At 36.5% G+C, this 21,136-nt stretch overlaps 2 protein-coding genes across 3 annotated transcripts in view; both read right to left on the reverse strand.

The window, feature by feature from the left end:
• Window positions 1–3,671: 3,671 nt before the first annotated feature.
• On the reverse strand, window positions 3,672–6,211 carry LOC106176670 (uncharacterized). Its single transcript, XM_013559153.2, has 4 exons — window positions 4,983–6,211; window positions 4,568–4,726; window positions 4,141–4,255; window positions 3,672–3,863 (listed from the first exon to the last, which is right to left on the reverse strand). The coding sequence occupies exons 1-4, from the start codon at window positions 5,044–5,046 to the stop codon at window positions 3,728–3,730; spliced, it is 474 nt and encodes a 157-aa protein (XP_013414607.2). The 5' UTR covers window positions 5,047–6,211; the 3' UTR covers window positions 3,672–3,727.
• Window positions 6,212–6,344: 133 nt separating this feature from the next.
• The window catches only part of LOC106176856 (uncharacterized), a 42,044-nt gene continuing 27,252 nt past the window's right edge, over window positions 6,345–21,136 (reverse strand). The window contains exons 6-23 of one of the 2 annotated variants that reach the window (XM_087006466.1): window positions 20,657–20,716; window positions 20,130–20,247; window positions 18,519–18,694; window positions 17,925–18,013; window positions 17,375–17,519; window positions 16,813–16,997; window positions 16,526–16,614; window positions 15,776–15,906; window positions 15,309–15,443; window positions 14,821–14,907; window positions 14,419–14,488; window positions 13,626–13,768; window positions 13,176–13,376; window positions 12,330–12,528; window positions 11,817–11,933; window positions 11,534–11,660; window positions 10,886–11,166; window positions 6,345–10,493 (exon numbers count right to left, since the gene is read on the reverse strand). In XM_087006466.1, the coding sequence (XP_086862592.1) occupies window positions 9,067–10,493; window positions 10,886–11,166; window positions 11,534–11,660; window positions 11,817–11,933; window positions 12,330–12,528; window positions 13,176–13,376; window positions 13,626–13,768; window positions 14,419–14,488; window positions 14,821–14,907; window positions 15,309–15,443; window positions 15,776–15,906; window positions 16,526–16,614; window positions 16,813–16,997; window positions 17,375–17,519; window positions 17,925–18,013; window positions 18,519–18,694; window positions 20,130–20,247; window positions 20,657–20,716 (3,780 nt within the window). In that variant the 3' untranslated portion in view covers window positions 6,345–9,066. Of the gene's footprint in view, window positions 10,494–10,885; window positions 11,173–11,533; window positions 11,661–11,816; window positions 11,934–12,329; window positions 12,529–13,175; window positions 13,377–13,625; window positions 13,769–14,418; window positions 14,489–14,820; window positions 14,908–15,308; window positions 15,444–15,775; window positions 15,907–16,525; window positions 16,615–16,812; window positions 16,998–17,374; window positions 17,520–17,924; window positions 18,014–18,518; window positions 18,695–20,129; window positions 20,248–20,656; window positions 20,717–21,136 lie in introns of both variants that reach the window. The other variant, XM_087006464.1, reaches the window with a different exon arrangement.

Here is a 21,136-nt window from a genome sequence, read left to right on the forward strand (position 1 = left end):
CAAGAACGTGGAAGGTGTGTTAGGTGGATGTGCCGCAAGTTCTCTGGTAAATTCCGACGAGTATTACACCTCCTGTGCAATCGATGTTTGCTCAGCCTCCGGAGATGATGGCGCATTGTCAGCGGTAGGTTAATTTCTTGAGCCAGTTCACCCGGCTCTGTGATGTCGGCATTCTACTTTCTCAGCAGTCTCTTCATGGATCTTTTAAGAATAATAGTTTAATGAGGAAGATTTGTTCTATTCTAAACGCAAAATAAAATTACATTAAAAAAATTGTTGATTATAGAAATTAATTCAAAAAACAATTCTATATTGAAAATTATTAATCGCGAATAGACCATTGTACATTGAGATCTTTCGCTTCAAATACAGGTTCAACACGAGGTGGCGTGTGGTATCATAGAGGCGTATGCTAAAGCGTGCGAAGAAGCCGGTCTCGGGGTATTCCCTGGAGCTTGGAGAGAAGTTACAAATTGCCGTAAGTTAACCATGTCATTTGGACATCAACTGCTCACAATGTGAACATTTACAACAGTTAATTGCTCGCTCCTCCTGGCCCCAACTTGAATTCAAAGAGTTTTGATTAACGCATCTGATATTTTGATAATAAAATACAATAACAAATCATTGTTTTATAATCTGTTTGATAGGAGTTATTGCTCTGTCTTGTTTTGGTTCCTTTGTTAGAAACCCAACTCATTTTGACATCTTTTTCAAGTTCAGTTGCCTTCAACCTGGTCATATTTTTCTGTCTTTCTTGATTAGCAATGACTGTGTGTGAAACAGCGGGGTACAACATGCGTTATAGCCCGGAAACGACAAGATGTCCGGCTTCTTGCGGCAGATCTCCTACGGAGAGATGTGAAAGAGGCTCACAAGAGGGGTGCGAGTGTCTGGCTGGATACGTCCGTAGTGGGCATCTTTGCGTACCTAACGAATTGTGTGGCTGCATGGATACAATGGGAAGCTACCATCAGGTAATCTTATCATGCCCTAAAATCGTTTTAACATTTAAAAACGGACAGTCCATGGACACCAATAACAGCAAAGTACCATTTAAACGAGTTCCAATCCCATTGAGGTATCCAACAATCCATACACGTGGAACTTACCTGCTGACCTCAGAATCTCCAAAAGTCGAAAATTTCAATTTAATTCAGAGGATGCAATAAGATCTATTTCGTTCACTTTAGTGTACTGTTACAAGTCAATATTTCAATAAAGATTATCAGCTCTTTTAAGAGCCAATCAGAGTCTGGACTGATCGAAATGCACAATGGACACCGTAAAAGATGCCAAAAAATTCTCAATATTCACACTGCCTGACCAACATCCTATCTATCTTTCCAGTTAGGTGACTCTTGGGCCTCTGGTAACTGCAGCCACTGGTATGCGTGTGTGGAGCCTAACCAAATAGAGGAAACAGGGAGTCCATGCGGTGTAGGGAGCAGGTGCCTGCTTGAAGAGGGCGTGTGGGCGTGTTCCGCCTCTAATGAAATCCCTTTTTTATAAAAGGTAAAATAGAAATACAGTGTACATGTAGCTATTTGAAATAGTCAATGGCTGTCAACCAGCCAGCCGGATTCATCATAATAATCGTAACAAGGTATTGGCAAACGTGTATTCAATTAACGAAATTCACGGCAAAATCTTCATGTAATTTTAAATCATTTACCCCGTAGGACATTGATCTGCGTTGTGTGCGGAATTTGCACATGTACCTGTAGTCGTTAAATATATTATACATAATTTCCATCTCATCTCACCCCCTCTATATTTCAGAAGTTGGTAAATACAATATATTAGTATAACTATACATCATATTCGTCTAATAACACTCCCTTTATATTCCAGAAGTTGCGTGACTTTTCTGACGTCATGATATTGGAGCTGTCACGTGACCGTCAATCTCAACCAGTTTGGATTAGTACGTAGTAATGGATGGAAATTTCCCGAAAGATTTCTCTGCGGATATATCAGGCCTAGCCTACAAATTGTGATCTTCATTATTTAAAAGACCATAGGGGTCTATGTTACAAAAGAATGAGAATTAAACCATGAATTAGATAGACATATTATTGAAGTATCAAAATAATGGCATATAATACCGAAAAAAAACTGCTAAACAATAAAAATTGCTGGAATATTAGATTCATTAACCAATAATGCATCAAAAGAGCCTGAAGAGAGATGCACTTATAGTTTGTAGATAGCCTGTAGTGTCTTTCCAATAAAATGTTATTCCTTCTCATGTATATGTATTTACCTTATTTAAAAATACCCGTTGATACATGTGTCGAAGAGGCGGATCCAGGATAATTTGAAAGGGGGGGGGGGGGGGGGGGGCGGAATGGCAGGTCTCTAATGGAAAGCCGACCCAGCACCCCTTGGTGTGGGGTTCGGGGCCTCCTCAATTTTTTTGGTTTTGGAGAGCAAACGGTGCCCTTTGGTACGGTTTAGAACTATAATTTGGCTAGTTAAATCTCTAATTTCAAGTGGGGAATATTGGTGTGAAATATTTTTGAGAAATCGAAAGGGGGGCGGGGACACCGCACCCCCCCCCCCCCCCTCTAAATCCGCCACTGTTTCGTACATGCATATGCTCCTTTTAAGTCCGAAAACAGCTTGCTTTTCTCATCTGTTCGCGACTAGTTCCGTAGAGAAATATTTTTTTATCGGTTCTCTTAAAAAAGATGATATTTTGATAATTCGAAAAAAATCGCTGTAAAAACAACTAGTGAAATGTGAATGTTGTTACCCATTCAGGAGGAAGACGCCTTTAGTTCTTTTGACCGCTGGAATAATTTCAGTTTCAGTAGGCCTACCAAATTTTGGCGTCTTTCTTGTCGCGTGATTTGAAATGGCTACCTGATTTACGTTAGGTTCCCAGTACGTAAACCTCGATAAGAAATTAAGGTTTGTTATACGACAGGGCTTTTTGAAATGCCATTTAATTCATGATGCTTTATTTTCTGAACGTTTAATTTTTCATGCATGGGTATTTTCTGATTCGAACTCCTATTGGTCTGAAGCCTTGCGCTAGTTACAATTTCTGAATGTCGACGGCCCCAGTGGTACATACATGTTATTAAAGTCGATGGTAATAATCAACGCAATTAAACATTTATTTAATCGCGATGGCTTAATATTATTCTTCGAATATTTCTATTACATCCTGTTTGCAAATGGTAAAAATCAAAGCTCTATCATCTTTGTAATGTTGACAAAACATTTTGAGCGCTGCCACCGTTAAGACCGTTAAATGAAAACCTTATGACATTTTCAAACTTACATGACAATACAAACATGACTTGAAATACTTAAACACAGCTCTAGTTCAGAAAACAATCCGGAGTTTATTGTTTGTTGTAAAGTTTCTAACTTGTGAAGTCTTCATTTTCCACTACTATAGCATTTTCAAAGAGTGACTTTGAATTCCTATATGTGACTGAAGCCCTCGGCAGTTAATTTTTTACTTTCCACAGTACTGTAGTACATAATTAAAAATTCGTGATAGCGCATAAAAAGCCCCCATTTGTGCACTTTCATCTTTAAAAATTGGTTTTTGTTTCATTTTAGACTGTTTTTTTTTTCTAATATTGCTTCTATCAGTTTTGTCATCTATAAGTCTGTCCATTTCTCAGCTGCCTTCAGCTTGTTTGTGGAAGATCTTGTCTTTTTTTAGATCTTGTCCATCCCAGCCCAGAAAGTATGTGCCCGCGGTTTACTACCACGATTTGATGACCACATATTGTTGACGTCGCCGATATAATGGACAACAGGCGCAGCAGCAGCAGACGACACAACTCACGCAGAGCAAGACAAGCCCGCAGCATACACCAATCACTGGCAGAACCCAAATGCTGTACAAAAAGAAGAAAATATGTTTATGCTACATCACAGATTTTAACAGACTGTGAACAATGCCTGAGTCTGGTGACTTCACCCTGAAAATAAAACTGAAAGCAGAAGAGAAAATCCATTGTTTCAACAATTCAAAGTGGTCCCATGACATCTTAAGGACTGGAATGTGAAGAAATCAAAAGAAATGTTCAGTTTTTCGCTTTGTTTTAATTAAATGTTAAACCTATATTGTTACATTTAAACTAAAAAGTAACTCACTGACAAAAAGTGACCTACGCTAATGCCGTCGGTCCACAGCAAGCATCACTGTTGTCCCCTGCCTTGCAACAGAATGTCTCCAAACCGGACTGGTCACCAGGTCGAGGACAGTAAAAGTCTTTATTGTAATCATCTAAAATAAAGAAAAAACTTTAACATTTTCTTTGTGTCAAGAAAATCGAACGCCATCGCATTTTTTTTTTTTTTTACTTTGACAGAATTTAAATGTGGAGATGCTTGTATCGCAGCCAAATACCAGCAAACTCTATCCGTATATAAATGAAAACAGATACACCTATTCGGTAGCTTAAAAAAGCCCTGGTCCGATTTGAAAATGATATTACACAATATATCTTTACTACTCACGTACTTATGTATGTCAGGACAGCCAGGACGATGATAAACAATGACACACCACACAAGATAATAAACAATCATGACGTACCGGAGGGACAGTGATGTTCTCCCCGACCGTCGCAGCAACCCTCGGAACAGCAGCGTGTGTGGTTAGGGGGGTCCTGTGGAGATGGGCAGTACAAGAAAGGGTAGTGACCAAGGGGCAATGACGGACAACGGAACGTTTCAGCGGCGCCCACACCTAAAACTGAATAAAATTTACAGTAATTTCTTCCAACACTGGTAGCCTGAACCTAAAGTGATTTTTACTTCGATATTTCATTGTCTAGCAAGACATCTTCATCAGGGACATAGGAAAGTGTCTTTCTAAAATACACAAAAGATCTATTTCCGCTTGCTTCATCCTGTGCTGAGATTAATGTGCCTTTGTTTATACATGATACCACGTGTTTTTATGTTTTTTGTCGCTCTCTATCTCCCTCTCATTAATATACCCCGCATACCTGAATACAAAACAAATCCAACAAGTATCAAACTAATTGTCACCTCCCTTCCTATTGCTGCCATTGTTTCGAAATAATCATACTTTACTGGTACGTCCGAAAGTCCTTCCGTGTGACATTATTAACCTATGTACTGTGATCGTAGTCCTTCAGTAGCACTGACCATAGAAACGCTACGTTAACCTGTACATACTTAGTAGGAAGATAACGCATCTTCGGAGACATATGACCTAAATAGAGACGGAATATTGTGCGTACAATAATAATATGTCCCAGGAAATTAAAACTGCCATTTTTTTATCAAGACGTTGAGTATATACAAATATTTAAAGCAACATCTGCTGAACTTCCGAGTGTTTTAAATGGTAAACCCTTAATTTACTCATTTTATTAAAAAGCAGCAATTAACAGAAAATTTAAATGTAACACACATAGAAAACGTTTACTTTAAACTGACTGTCAGCAATAAATCCAATTAAATTGTGAAATAAAAGAAAACATAACGTGGTCTAATTCAGAGTTATGCTGTCATCAGCCCGGAATTTGCGCACTTTTATCATGAAATAACCGTATTATCTCAGTCAATACACATACTTTGATAGGATACCTGTTGACGCGCGGTGTCAGTGGAAAAATTAGTCACTATACAGAGGTACATCTTTATAAGACAATCCGTAGAATTGAGTGTAAATCAAGTGTACGCACATTAATAACAATATATTCCAGTCTAATAATTCCGCCGCGAGCTCGGAATCCAAGACCGTTCATTGCTATGAAATCTTTAATTTTATTGCTTTACTATATTGTTGCTATGACCATGCATACTTGGAAGACATGTAGCTGGAGCATGCAAAACGTAGTGCCAACTTTAGAGAAAATTGTTTGGGTTGTCAGAAAGCATAAAAAAGAAACGTCGAGCGCAAAAAAAAAAAAAAAAAAAATGTTAGAGAAAAAATACAGATTTTCTGAGTGAAATATTTTTGTCATGTTTAAAGCTTGTATATCAGGGCGTTTTTAAAGTGTATTAACTTCCAACTTGGCTCGACCCACCAGTGCCCTTGGACGCCATGTTTTATACCATTTGTAATCAAATGATCTATTAGTTCTAAATGACTGACCAGTCACGTAGACCACCAACTCTCCCTTTACATTTCACAAGGTAATTACGACATCCTTTCACTTCATTTGAGTGGTTTTATTGTTTTAAGGTTAGAATTGGGAAAGAGAAGTACCTTGCAGGACTTGTAGGCAAAGAAAACGTGACTTTGGGACATTTTCAAACACGGGTAGTGAATCTTTCAATTTCGTGGTGTTCAGTATCAAGCGGTTTCCTTGATAATGGGAGGCACAAATTTCTAAATGTACTTTTAAAATATTTATTGTTAGCAACACAACAAACCACCTATAGGCAGTTTGCAGTACGCATGCACAGAATAGTAAACATCGCCGTTATTTTTCAAGTAATATATATATCATTATTACAAAAATCAATTAGTCCTAAATAAAACTGACCACGAAGGCCGGTATTACGTTCTTCACTCTTTGTAAACATATCATCTAAATTTATATATATTATACATATAATGGAGTACATACAATGTATATATTAAGAAAACCTTACAAGCTATGATACAAAAATCGAACAGCACAATTTGTTACACCGCGTACGCATTAATAGCAGAAGCTTTGTTCCAACTTATTTCAAATCAGACATGCCATATGCTTTAACATAGCTGCAATGGGAAATGTTGATAAAATAACCCTCTTGGCTTAAGCTTAACTGTGCATTTTAAAATATTAAACACTTATTCATTTGAAAACAGTATATAGCTTTCTGCTGCAGAGGGCTACCAAAGACAATTTCACTGCCTTATAATTGTTTTTTCTAGCAGACTGCATTAGAACTAAGTGATTTAGCCAAAGCTGATGCAAACTTTGTTTTCACAAATAGACTAGCGGTAAACAAGCAAGGAGGGGGAGGGGGGTTCGCCCATTGTCAAAAAATTCAAAATAAATGTAAAATTCCAAGTATTGGCTGTAGTCAAGAAAACATTTAAAGACAATGTTATCCTAAGAACAAAAATTGGTGATTAATAAATATATCATATATTTAAAAAGCTTTAATGATCTTTCTTCATACTTTATTAAAATAAGTATCCACTTTCTTTGACACTTACACACAGTTCTGGAGTATTGATTTCTTTATACAAATCACAACATAAACTTTCTGATTAAATACCAAATGTGTATAAAACATGAGAAGTTTAGTTTCAATTCACTGGTTTGGTTTTCAGACAAAGACTTAGTTTCATAGAGAATTATTTTTTCCATGTCACTTTTGCCAACAAGCCTCAAGTGCCAACACCTTCATTTATAAACAACTATTATCTATTTTGAGAAATAAGAATTCCATCTGGTGAGAATTGAGTCAAAGAGTTTAGACTGGTTTCTCACTTAGAGAGCTGAACTTAAAATTGGCATATATTACTTTTGAAGAAAATATGAAATGTCATAGATGTATTACTTATAGGAATTCATATTAAACTGATGCAGAAACACTGACAAACAAACAAAATTTAAATTCAGTTTTTTTTTTTACACATACTAGTATATGGCTAAATAATCTGAACTAAAGTTTATGGGGCTTGACATCAATTAAGCAAAATATGTCCTGCACTTCACAAAGAGATGCACCTAATACTGATACCACAAACATTTGAAAGAAAAAAACTCACAATTCCCAAGACTATTATTTGCAGGTGCCACTAAGTAAGCAAAAGGCTGCAATCTGAAGGAACAGTGTGAAGTATTCATCTTTCAATGAAAAAAAAAAAAAAAAAAACAATGCCAAACAAAGAGCAGTATTACCATATTCTGAACACAACAAAAACTACATTTAAGGCACAAAGATACATGTAAATTAGACCATACAATCATTGCAGCCAATTGTGCCACATTATGGATTCAAGCAATATTAGAATAAAATAATATTAGGTTACTTGTTGAAATCACAATTGGAGATATACCCATTGCAGAAAGAAATAGTATTACTAAACTGCCACAAAATCCTTTTCTAAGTATGTTGCCTCTTTCAAAAAATCAGTTTCCTGAAACAAAGGCCAGCTTTGCAAAATAAATAAATAAATAATTTAATTCACCGATTAGAATCCTTCAAAATCTGAAAATAATTGCAGAAAAAACTCCTTAAAAACTGTAACTAGGCATCTGGATTACACAACAAAGCTTCACACCAAGGTTGAAAAAATCATGTTTGTAAATTACAGCTACATCATGATGTATTACATATATTCCAAAAGAAAGAAACATGCCCATTCAATACTTACATGTACTATTCATTTCAATTATCAACTATCACACCCATTTACAGATACATATATGGGATTAATATGACTTGACTGATCAGAAGTCCATCACTGGGTTTCATATCAAACCTTGAATATTTGTGCAAAACTTTGGTAAATTATTCATAATTTAAAGGATCACAACAGAATGAGGTGCTGAAGCAAATGTTCATGATTTAAATAAGAATTTCACTGGGAATAAATATCATGTAAATTGAGAATCCCCCTTCCAAGGTCACTGAGCATAAGATGTTAATTACTTTACAAGGTCACCAACTCTACCTTTTCCCTACCTTCAGATGTCATTGGTCCAATTTACAGGTGACCTTTAGAATCAAGACACTGATGATACAATGACTTTGAACCTTGCCTATTTAGGATTTCATAAATTGTAAACTAACTTTCACATCATTTTAGATATTTTTTATACAGTGATGATAACCCAATACCCAAAGGTAAGAGTTTTATCAGGTCAGTTTTATATCTGAAGACAATGAATCAATAACTCTGACTCAAAGGCACTGCTGTTGATCTAATATAGAGCATTTGCAGCTGGAGTATGCAAAAAAATTGTAACCTTTTCTCAAATACTAGTAATTAACATACATTCTTGTAACTGTCTTGTCAGTCACATTTTTCACATAAATGTGCAACCTGGAGATAAAAGGGAGTTACAAACACTCGCACTTAAGACACAAACATTTGGGAGCCACAGAGCTATCTCATACATATACCATATCGTCTTCATCATCCTGGGTTAAATCTGTAAGAGTGATCTGATTAGCTGAATGCCTGGCCCACAGGGAGGTCTCCCTCTCACCACTCCCAGAAGATGGTCCCCTGTTCAGATCATTCTGTCCATGAATCACAACCTTTCCTGAGGATGAGGAGCCTGAGGGCAGATTACTCTCATTGTTAAGAAGAAGTGGTGATGTTTCCGATTCCATCTCCTTTGTAGACGAAGAAGAAACGGACCACTTGTCCATGTTATCTGTGGTTGCCATGGGCACCTGGTCAGTGTAAGTACTGATGCAGTGGACAGTGGGGCTGGTGGACACAGCAGAGGAGGTCAGATATTCTGTCCACTCATCGAGGGTGGTAACTGCTGGGTCGACCACTGGAGGCCCTGCCCCAATGCTCTGGGCCCCACACACATCAATATTGAACTGTAACGGAGCTGATGCAGCAGCAACCTCCCCATGAATGGCACTTGGAAGGTCTTCCGTGGGAGTTTTCACATAGGAGTAAAGGTGACTGAAATCTTTCTTTTCAAACTCCTTAGTTTTGTTCACATCCATAGCCAAAATATTATTCACAGAAATGTTCTTGATCAGACCAAAACTGTTTCCATAGGCACCGTGACACGTCCCAGAGCACTGAGGGTCTTCTTCTGATTCCCTGGGATGACCTTGACCTTGTGCATGACCTTGACCTTCTTTGTGATGTCGAGGAGCCTGATGTGGTTTGTGCTTTGGTCTGGCTCCACCCATTCCTTCTTCAGGTTGTCTAGTGTCCAGTGGACTTTCCAAACTGGCCGCAGTAGAGTCACTGTCATCCTTTGAAGTGGTCAGTGCACTACTGGTCACTATAGAGTCACTGTAGGCCAGTAACATTTTCACATGAGTATCCAGCTCCTCTTCCTCCTGTGATTTCTCAGAGCTACTGGAGTGGTCATCTCTCGGGGTCAATACTGACTGGTTGTTATTGTCATTGTGGTCCCTATCTCCAGATATCTGGTCAACTGGGTCACTACCATCACTGGGGTCCATTGAAATTTTTGATTGTGCATTTCTGGTGGCAGTAGCAGTATACTCGGGTATTTCTAGGCTCTTAGTGTCCTGTGGTTCTTGATTGCTCTCCTGAAGGCTATAAACGGAAACACCTGGCAATTTACTTCCTAACACACTTTTCTCTAACTCCATATCGCCTTCCTCATCCACACACAATGAAGGCTCTGTAAGAGGTGCTAAAATCAACTGAGCTTCTGTACCACTTAGCGTCGGCACATGCATGCTGTGGACAGGGGTGACTGGAGTGTCTGTGGCATGGACGTCCACACAAGTGATGGGGATGCTGGCCTCCAAGGGGGAGTTTGGGGCAGAGTCTTGTAAAGACAGCTGTATTGCCATTTTCAGTTCTGTGTCCTCCTCTGTAAAAAGACAACATATTTATTTTGTGTTACAATCTGACATTTATATGATCACATTTGATAACACACTTTTTGATATCATTTGGTTAGTTTTCTTGTTAATTCCTTAAATATCAACTGAAAGTTGCATTGATTAAACATATAAACACTAAGTATCTAATACATACTTTCATGCATGATGACTGATGCATACACCTTTCTATGCAATAATTACAGACCAAATAAAGTTCACTTTACAAAATACAAGATGCAAGATTTGAATGTGCAAGATTGTGCTGTGTAAAATTATATATTCAACTGTTAAACAGTAATCAATAAAACAAACAAACAAATAAATAAATAAATAAATAAATAAATAAATAAATAAATAAATAAATAAACAGACTCTTCACCTTCTGCAGTAATTCGAGACAGTTCAATTGCACGTTGCAACTCTGGATCAAAATCTTCCACATCGGTGGCAGCAGCGGGAGGCTGTCGCTCACTCCTATTGGCTGTCCCCCGTCGAACTACTCTAGGCAGCCTTGGGGAGTTGATTGACCGTCCTGTCCTGCTCGGACTACTGGACAATGGACTAGTGGACACCTTGGACACGGGGCTCTTTGGTGCAGTTTCCTCTACTGGCCGTGGTGGTAGAGGTTCAGGCAATGGAATCTCCATATTCAATCGATTGCTTGAACTTTAAACATAAGATAAGATAATCTGATCCCCTTTTTAAAAGTGGCATGCTGTTCATTTAGCCAGTATCACTTTTGAAAGGCCCACATTGATATCTGTCAGCGTCAATAAATTAAACAAATGCTAAAACCTCCTGGCATTGATTTTCATTTTCACCATCATTTAAATCATATTAGTCTACTTTGGTTTCATTTAACATGTATGACAGCTGCTGTTTTTTTCTATTATTTTTAAGTATTGACTTCAGTGACAAAACTTAAATTAAAAATTTTAGCCTTTCAAACTCAAAAGCAAACCGACTACTGTTCAAGATTATATTCTGAAATTTGTAATGAATCAAAATTTTATTCTGAATTCCACACCTTGCTGCATCAGCTGATGGTCCCAGGGAGGCGACATCTCGAAGCAGCTGAAGCCGAGACATCTCTAAGGCACGGAGGAGGTCAAGCTGATAGTCTGCAACTAACTCCGATGGACGAGGACTGGACACTGAATAAGAAGGAAAACAATGTTTCTTTATCAAGTAAATACTGCTGATAGCCTTCCTACAACTCTGTTAAACAATGTCAAGACACTTAAAGTGAACACAGCTGTGATGTTCAATCAAGATACCCACGTTGCAGTGCATTTTATTGTTATCTTTACCTCCTTCTTTCCCCACTCTGTCCTTCCTAAGACAGCGCAGACTACAGTACTCATGCATTCCTCCTGTTCTTTTATTCCTGGCCCTTGGTTTGCTGCAGTCTGTTCGCCGACAAACATCTACAACATAATTATTTCAAATTACTATAATGAGATTGTATCAAATTTGATAAAAGAGGGACCAATATTTTTTTTAAGTAATCTAGGTTATTTATATCAGAATTCAGTATGAATGCTTTTTCAAAAGCTAAATGTTCTTGTCAGTGAAATGTGAACTAATTCGACTGTCAATTTCTCAGTAGTTTTGATGAAAATTCTGCTATTACATGATTAACTAAATTTTTTCCCTACCAATTTCTGCAAGCACCTCAATCCACCCAAAATGACTCAATTGCCACCCAATGTGACTTGATCCCTAATTTTGTCAGGACAGGTCACAAATATCCACAGTAACTACATTAACTATAACAACAACTTTCACATACTGACAACACTGCCTCACACACCATCACTTACCACTAGTGACTGAAGGAGTTTGCCCAGCTTTCCCCTCCCCCTGCTCTTCCTCCTGCTCATCCTCGGACTCCTCAGGGCTGGAGTCAGGCCAGTCAAAGAGTGCAGAGACATTGGTGTGGCGCCCTGAACTGTCCATAACCCAGGGGTTGGGCAGCTCCATGTCTTGAATGGAGTCTAGCAGGGCTTTCTTGGTGTCCTCCTTTATAAGAAGATATATAATATTAAACAGATGGAATTTGTGAGCTGTCCTTTGGTGTGGGTAATAAATGACAAAAGTTGGTCTCAGCATTTGATTACTATGTGTGTCCCTGTACTTTCATACATATATTTTATCATGACTCCTGTTTAGAAGCCAGCCCCCCCCCCCCCCCAAAAAAAAAAATTCCCACTTCAACCCAATACCATCCCTGGCCCTTACTTCCACAGTGAATTTATTGATTCCTAAAATTTAACAAATTTCCTGGTGCCATGCTGCCATGTTCAAGTAGATCTCATTCTCACTTGTATCCACATCAAAGCTGTATTTCCTTATAGAATTTCCAGCTATGAAAACTGGAGTAAATGGTTTAAAAAAATTTCAGAGATATGCCCAGAAACATGTAAGTTGAGATATAATATCATCTGCTGACGTTAAAATCTATTTAGCCAAAATATCAGTGTTTTTGGCAAAACCCCTTTGAAGAATTGTCAAAAATTCATTTACCTTTGAACATTTCATCATCATTGCCCCCCTTGTTTTTCTGTATAGGAGACTTGCAGTTCCAGATTGTTTGAATAGCACTCGGCCACACCCTTTCCAAGGCAACATAAACACACAAATGCTTAATGGATCTAATAATTACTTACATCTACATCAAAACTGTATTTTTTCCTAGAATTCCCAGGAGACAGATCAACGGGCACCAAGCCTCGTGCGATGGCGCCTATCAAGTCATGGCGTTTCCGTGTGACCAGCTGAGCCTGACCTATTATCTTGTTCCGTGGTGTACGTAAGTATGGGCGATTGATCATCTGAGATAAGTTCTCTGTTGCCTCTTCCAGCTCCGTCTGTGGAAAAATGAAAGCAGCTCATGTGCCATGTCTTATATTGTGTAAATCCATAATTTAGCTGTCCTGTACAAAAATCTTTTTTTTTTGTATGTTAAAACCACAAATGAATCTGAGAGAATTTCAAGTGCAGTAGAACTAAATAATAAGAACTGAAATTGACATAAAACATCTAACATTCAATTAAATGATCTTTTTTTATTAAAATGTGTGTGAATATAATAATATAAATATTCAATCAGTAATCACCTGCATGAATTCAAAGATGGGTTTTCTAATTCCTACTTCTTCTATGTAATAACCATAGACATAAGAACACTTCAGGACGCGCCGTGCCTTGAGCAATTGGTGGACTGCATCTTCTATAAACTTGGTCTCAATATCTGCAGTTGCTGTAAAATAAAGATGTCAAATTGAAATTGAATGAAATATAACTGAATGTGCTTCTTCAAAATTCTGAGGGGATCACACATTGTTGATGTTGTGTGAAAATAAAGAAAATATAATAACTTTTGCTGACTCGTCACATCATATTTTAGGATGATGAGTCTTATTTAATATTTCATATAAAATTTTTATCCCTAAGGCCATAACATTTGTTGCAGGCAACAATTTGCTACATTGTTATTATTGTTAAAATTATTAGGATAGTGAGTTTATATAATAAAAGCGGCCTTGTTTGGCCAAATCACGAACACGAACAATCTTTGTTGCCTTCTCTCTTGTTATGAATGGGACTATGAAAGTTCGCGGTACACAGGGATGGAGGAGACATAAATGCGTATGTATATGTGAATACTGTATGGGATATCCTCACTAGCATGTACCATTAATGGATTGAAGTGGTCTTCTAAGTGCTTCAAAACCAGGATAGGCGATGAAAATGGAGATTTGGGATACATGTTTACCTGCCAAGAAGAATAAAAACTATTACAAGTGACAATTCTAATTTCATAATACTTGTCTGAAATGTAGTATAGGAATCCCATGGTCAGGACGTAGGTGATGGAGGGGGCAGGGGGGAGGATGGGCACTGTATTACCTGGATCGCTGACTGCATTGGCAAGTATCAGCATCTTTTCTTTGGCAGTGGTAAGCAATGGTTCCTCCAGCTGAAACAAGAAAGCAAACATTACATATTGTTTTGTTTAAAGGTATCTTAATATCTGGGATTTTCACATCTAACTGAATTTATTTTACATTTGGATTTCATGTTTTTTACCTTGATCATTTATAATTAATCATAGCAATTTATACAGATCACAGGTGGATTTGTTAGAATCTACCAAGAATCATTTTAGAAAGACACTTATCAATGCCCATTAACAATATATTCTTCCCCCACAGTTTTATAACACTTTCTTTAAAACATCACACCTATTTGAGTCCAAGAGTTTCAGGTATTTTGAACTTTTGGTATGTCTCTTAAGTCTTTCTCACTTACCTTGAAACTATTGTCATGATTTTTAAACCTAGTGTAATAGTGGACAAACTTGTGCATTTCTTTGTTAGCCATGTGCTTCTGCTCAGCCTGAAATATAATTTGGTACATACAAAACAATATCCATGTACTGGTGGTATTATGAATGCTGAAATATAATGAACAAATATAAAACCTAATCTTTAAACATTTGTCAAAAAAGAATATTATAAATCAACCAGATAAATGTTTAATATGCAACAATAAATATGGCATGGCATGTGCATTTTACATGATTCTTATCACTGATCCAAAGTTTAAAAGAAAGAGATAAAAATCTAAACATAACATTTGAAGGGGGAAATAAAATTGCTACAGTCTACTACTATCTGGATAACCAAGGAGATTGCCATTATTTCTATAATACGGTACTTACCTTACAAGCAAGTTTGCTTTCTCTATTTGTAATAAGGTTAATATTCGCACTGTTAATATATTAATCACTTCCTTACCTCTGTCTTTTGCACTTCTGTCTGTTCATCAACTTTCTTTGACACATCATATCTATTGCACCTAAAGTACCCCCCAGTGGCAGAACTGTGCTTCTTCCACTGTTCCAGACACACCCAGCAGAAGTCATGTTTGCACTGGAAATTGACACAGGTCCTCATTATAATATCAAAATGTACTCTAGTCAAGATTCCAGGCTGTAATCTAAAACAGCTCAGCAACTACAGATTTATAAATCATCTATGCTGTTAATTATAGGATCAGCTAGACCATTCTATATTCGATGGTTGAGAAGTAGAAAAAATCTTCGACTCCATCCTTTACTTGGCAGGGTTTGTTTCAATAACTAATTCTTAGAATAATAATATTTTTTATATTTCTGGATTAATCAGTGCAACTTACAGAAAACCCCCCAGATATCAGTGTTTTTGGCAAAGCCCCTTAAAAGGATTGTTAAAAATTCATTTACCTTTGAACATTTCATATGATTGCACCCCTCGTTTTTCTGTATAGGAGACTTGCAGTTGGGACAAGGCTTGGCATTGGTCACCAACCACAATATATTGGCTGATGTCTCCACTGCTCCACTCGTGTCACATACTGGAAAACAAAACATAAAAAACTAGGTTGATATTTCACTTTATACTCTCTGAAATGTCCATTGAAATTCCCGACTGGAGACAACATTTGGATCATGTATAATTTGATCACAGGAATTCCATCACAGAACAAACACAGAATCAATTGCAACAGCAATGAAAAAGGACTGATGGAGATTGATTGGGCATGTGAGCAGGATGGAGAAAACAACAGTTCCAAAAAAGTAGCATTAGGATGGGCACCAGAAGGAAAAAGAAATAGAGAAAGATTGAAAGAAACATAGAAACAATCTGATGAGAAGGAGATGAAATAACAAGGATGGATGAAGGACAGCTTGAGGGTTATGCAGCAGACAGACAACACTTGAAAGCTATGGCAGATGCCTTAAGTGCCACATTGGCACAAAGAGAATAGTGAGTCAGACATAATTTGATCAATAAATAAAATTCTGTTTTTGATTCTAAGTTCTAGTTTTAAAAACCCTGTCATAATGAAGAGAGAGACTAGAGAATTTCACTAAAAATGGCAAAATTAGAAATTTGAAATTCAAAAGCAGGTTAAATTATTTTTTGGCTAAATAGATTTTAATGTCAGCAGATGATATTAAATCTCAACTTACATGCTTCTGGGCAGATCTCTGAAATTTTTTGAAACCATTTACTCCAGTTTTCACAGCTGGCAGGAGCATGAGCTTCACCAAGACAGTCCCTGAAACATAGACACATTTTCTGTCAAACCATTTAATTATGGTAAAATAGCTACCATTATTTAAAACTTGTAATAACCTTGAAAACAGGTTATTTATAATGGTGATGTGATATCACGTAAATGTTTAAAACAACAAAAACATCACAGGCTTCTCAATATAAATTAGGCTTAAGCTTACTATGAGAAGTTATTACTTACCAACAAAAATAATGGCCACTCCCACAATCCACAGATCTGGAGGTGTCCCCAGGAAGTTTACTGGCGATAGACGGCTGAACTGGTGACATGACACCACTAGCGCCATCCGTATCTGGTAGTTTTACTGCTCGTATACAGCCAGGAGACGGACACCACTTGATATTGGGGTTACTGTCAACAAACGCCTTAAAAAAAAGAATAATGATAATATACAGCAGAGTGAAATCTGTCTTCAACTGCAACTTACATAGATGAAGGACAGATTATTTGTTATTTATTTAAAGATTTGACTGTTCCACATTCTGGAATTGGTATTTCATTACAAGAGTAAATAATAAAGAGTTAAGTTCTTGGTTTAAAAAGTTAAATTTTTTTAAACGACTACGCATTTTTTTACCTGTGAGACATAACATTTTACCTGTGAGATATGACATTTCAACCCTTCATCAGAGATTGCAAGATTGTCATTTCTCACAGGTTAAAAAACATTTAATTTCTGCAATTTCTCTTTTTAACAACCTTTACTTTTTCACAGTTATAACTTCGCTTTAATAGAACATACCTGTATGTCAAACTGCAGATATCTCCTGGCCATATCTCTTGAGACAATCTCCTCAATGAGTTCTACAGGTACAAGTTTGATACAGTCATAAGCAGGGCAGGTAATGTTATGGGCCTCACCCTCTTGGATTTTCACATTTAAATAGCTGTAAAGTCAACAGATTAAAAATAAGAATAGATGAATGTGCTTATTCTTCATGAAGACAGCATACATTTTCAATTTGCTTTAAATTTGTAGAAAGGATCAATATTTTATGAATGATTTTAATATTATACCTGATGTTGGTAGCATTTTGTGTTGGGGAAAAAAAGGTCACTAAGCTAATATACTGAACAAAGGGCTTTTATTTCCGAATTTTAAATCAGAACAAAATGGATGTATAAGCCAACAGTAAATATTATAGGAACTGGAAAGGTTCATTTTCTTTAAATAGCACCTAAATATCAGTTTTTTATCTTGATTAAAACTGCATTAATTTCAGATATTAAGTTTTAATCCTTCAATATTTATACTTATCTTGGTAGCACTAGAACCCGAAAAAACTACTCACCCTTCCCAGCATGCTCGACAAAACCTGTGTTCACATGACATGGGAACTGCAGTCTCATCACTTGGAATGTAGTTTGCACATATATCACACTAAAAACAAAAAGAACAGTAACAGTCATTGGCTTTTATCTAAGTTTAATTTTAATGAATGATGAAAAAATGGAATGCATTTAAATATAGAAGCAAAAGCTAAGTTTCTTCCTTTGTTTTAATTTATTCTTGTGCTAATAATTTTATGATCAGCTTATTTGGTTTGTGTGCTTAATTTGAACATGTAAATATATTAAAATATATAGAAACTTTAAGAAGTGGGTATAAGAGGTTGACCTATTAACAAGCAGCTGTCAGCAATATAAACATCCTTGCTGAGCATGCTATTGAACAACAGGAATTTTTTAAACCAAACATTTGAACCATTTAGCTGAACCATATATCTAGGACACAGGAGTGAATATTTCTTGATTTTTTTTTTAAAGTGCAAAACATTTCACATTATCGAATATTTTTAAATATCAAAATTAATTAAACTTAAAAATTCCAAGCATTACACCAGATCTTTTCAGTTAATACCATTTCTGGGTCTAGTTTTACTTACGAGTATGTCAGATTGTCCGTGGTGACGTGGCGTGACACTTCTGAGAGTGTCTGAGTCCTCAGAGGACTGAGCCATCAGATCCTCAAACACACTGGATGGTGGATTCACCCCGCTCTTTTCACAGCAGACTATAGCATCCCTCATCCAGGCTTCCAGGAGCATTTCTCTGGACCATTCTGAAATATTATAAAATTGAATGTATGGTAATTAAGTCCAAATTTCAAACACCCCGTTTGTTCAAATATCAAAAATCAAATAAATGCACTTTGTCACATAAATCCAACTTACTTTCATAATCAAGAATTTTTTTTCATACAAAACAATCTTTTTAGGAAATACAAACAAAACAATCTTTTTAGGAAATACAAAAAATCAATTTTGTTCAAATTTAGCAATGAGTACAGTAAAATGGTTACAGATCATTATGAATAATTCATATTTACTTCTACTTTGACAATTAGAAGAACTTTGTTTTATAAGTGTGTTTCAATACCCAGTGCCAGATTAATATTCTACAGTAATACTGCATCAAGCTTTCTCACAAGACCAGAAGTGTTGTGACTGGGATTAAGCGAAATATTTTTTAGTCCTCATCATAGGGATACTATGTGTTAGACATTTTAATAGCACAATTTTTTTCTTGAATATGTCAATACCTTTCACTTTATTACGAAGATACACCATATCCAATAACATTAAAGAAATTGCAATTAGTGTTTATAATTTTTGAGTCACTCTCATAATGGAAATATCAACCAGTGAATTTCAATAATAAATGTAATTAAAATTAAAACAGCAAATCAATTAAAAACCTGAAAACAGGTTTGTAGATTGTGGTATTTTCAACAGCACTGAAGAAAAGTGTTGAAATTTCAAAGGATTTTTTGCTATGTTAGGTCATAAATGCAATGCATTTTTGTTTGTCAAATTTATACCCATTGCTGTGTATCACATGCATATGATGCCAGTACCATACACTTGTATATACAGTGCATAAAAAATGACATAAGTACTCTATGTCAGATATTTAAATTCTTGACAAGCTTTGGAACAAATTCTAATAAATTAAAAAAGTAATTCATCTTGGCATTATTGTACTTGACATCTGTATTCATGAATATATTTTCTTTGACTAGAAAGGTTACCCGGTACATATATCTTCATGGTACACAAATAATTGCTTAACATAGTACATTATCTCCATTTTCAAGTTAACCTCAGAAAATATATGCATGCCGCAGGTTTCCGTTATCTACAGGTTCATTATCAGGGTCACTGCTTCCTAAGTGGGTGGTCTTTATATTGTAATTCATGGGGAAGCAACTTTTAAAAACAGACTGTGACCACTGAGGCTGAGGACAGAAGAATTATTTCTGCCTATTATCCTTCTCTCTTCCCTTATATTCTCCCTCTCTCTCTCTCTCTCCCTCTCTTCACTTACAAATCTCTATCTCTCCCACCCCCCTTGTCTCCCCCCCAGCTGCCCCTCCCCCTCTTTTCTCATTCTATGATCTCTCTCTCCCCCACCCTTTTTTTTTCTCTCTCTCTCTCCCTCCCTCCCTTTTGCTGGACTTCATGATATTTTTCCATCTTTCTCTCCCCACTAGTTACCATGGTTTCTGAGCAGGGCCTCAGCAGTGAACAGTGGCACCCTCAACATATCTGATGTTTCCACCAGCAGTTGATCCTTGGCCTCCTGCAAGTCTTGAGCTTTAAGACCACTGTATTCCTGTAATAGTAAAAGAAAGAATAGGATACTTAAGGCTTTAATGCTAACAATAAGTTTTCCGGTCAGTCCTTTGTTGTAAAACACTACACAGTATACATTCTGTACATTTACGTTCACATCATTAAATAATTTCGTAAATTAAAGCTCAAATTGAAAAATTTCAGAATTACAAGAAAAAGGCATACAAAAATTTCAATATCAGCTGGGCAACAGTGAAACCAGTCCCTATAGCTTAAAACAATACTACAGTGACATCAGCAAACATTTTATCAGACATCACACATCAATAGCCAAAAAATAAAATTATCTACTAGTTCAAACCCCTCCAGCTCAGTTGGCAATGATAAACTTTGACATCATGATAGCTGTTGCCATGGTGATGAATCGCTATCACTAGAATCTGGCTTACCTCCTGTAGGTCAATAGAAACAATGGCAGCATCCTCATTTTCATCCACGGCCATGTCATTCTGAAGTATGCAAAGAAAGAAAAACACCACTGATATTAATTCATGAAGTTACAATGTCACAGATACAGAAATTAAAGCACTGCTTCAGGACTAGACTCAATGATTAAATATGTCCATCTATATAAATAGACATTATGATTTGATTCAATTCTCAAAGTTTTTTTTGTGGGGGGGGGGGAGGAAATTGACATTATGATTTGCTTCAATTCTTAAAGATTTTTTTGGGGGGAAAAGTGGCATGAACTGCATCAATAAAGTATTCTTTGTAACAGCAATGCCATAAATACTTTCTCTCCCTCTCTCATATCACTCTGTGGTATATTTATATGACATCTTTAATTTCCCACCAATTTACTATGGTTTCTGAGCAGACATACAACCACAACAATAACATGAAACCTGCTCAGAAGCAAAACCTGA

Source organism: Lingula anatina, chromosome 2 (assembly GCF_051362555.1).
Source record: "Lingula anatina isolate TDL-2025a chromosome 2, LinAna3.0, whole genome shotgun sequence".
Lineage (NCBI taxonomy): Eukaryota > Metazoa > Brachiopoda > Lingulata > Lingulida > Lingulidae > Lingula > Lingula anatina.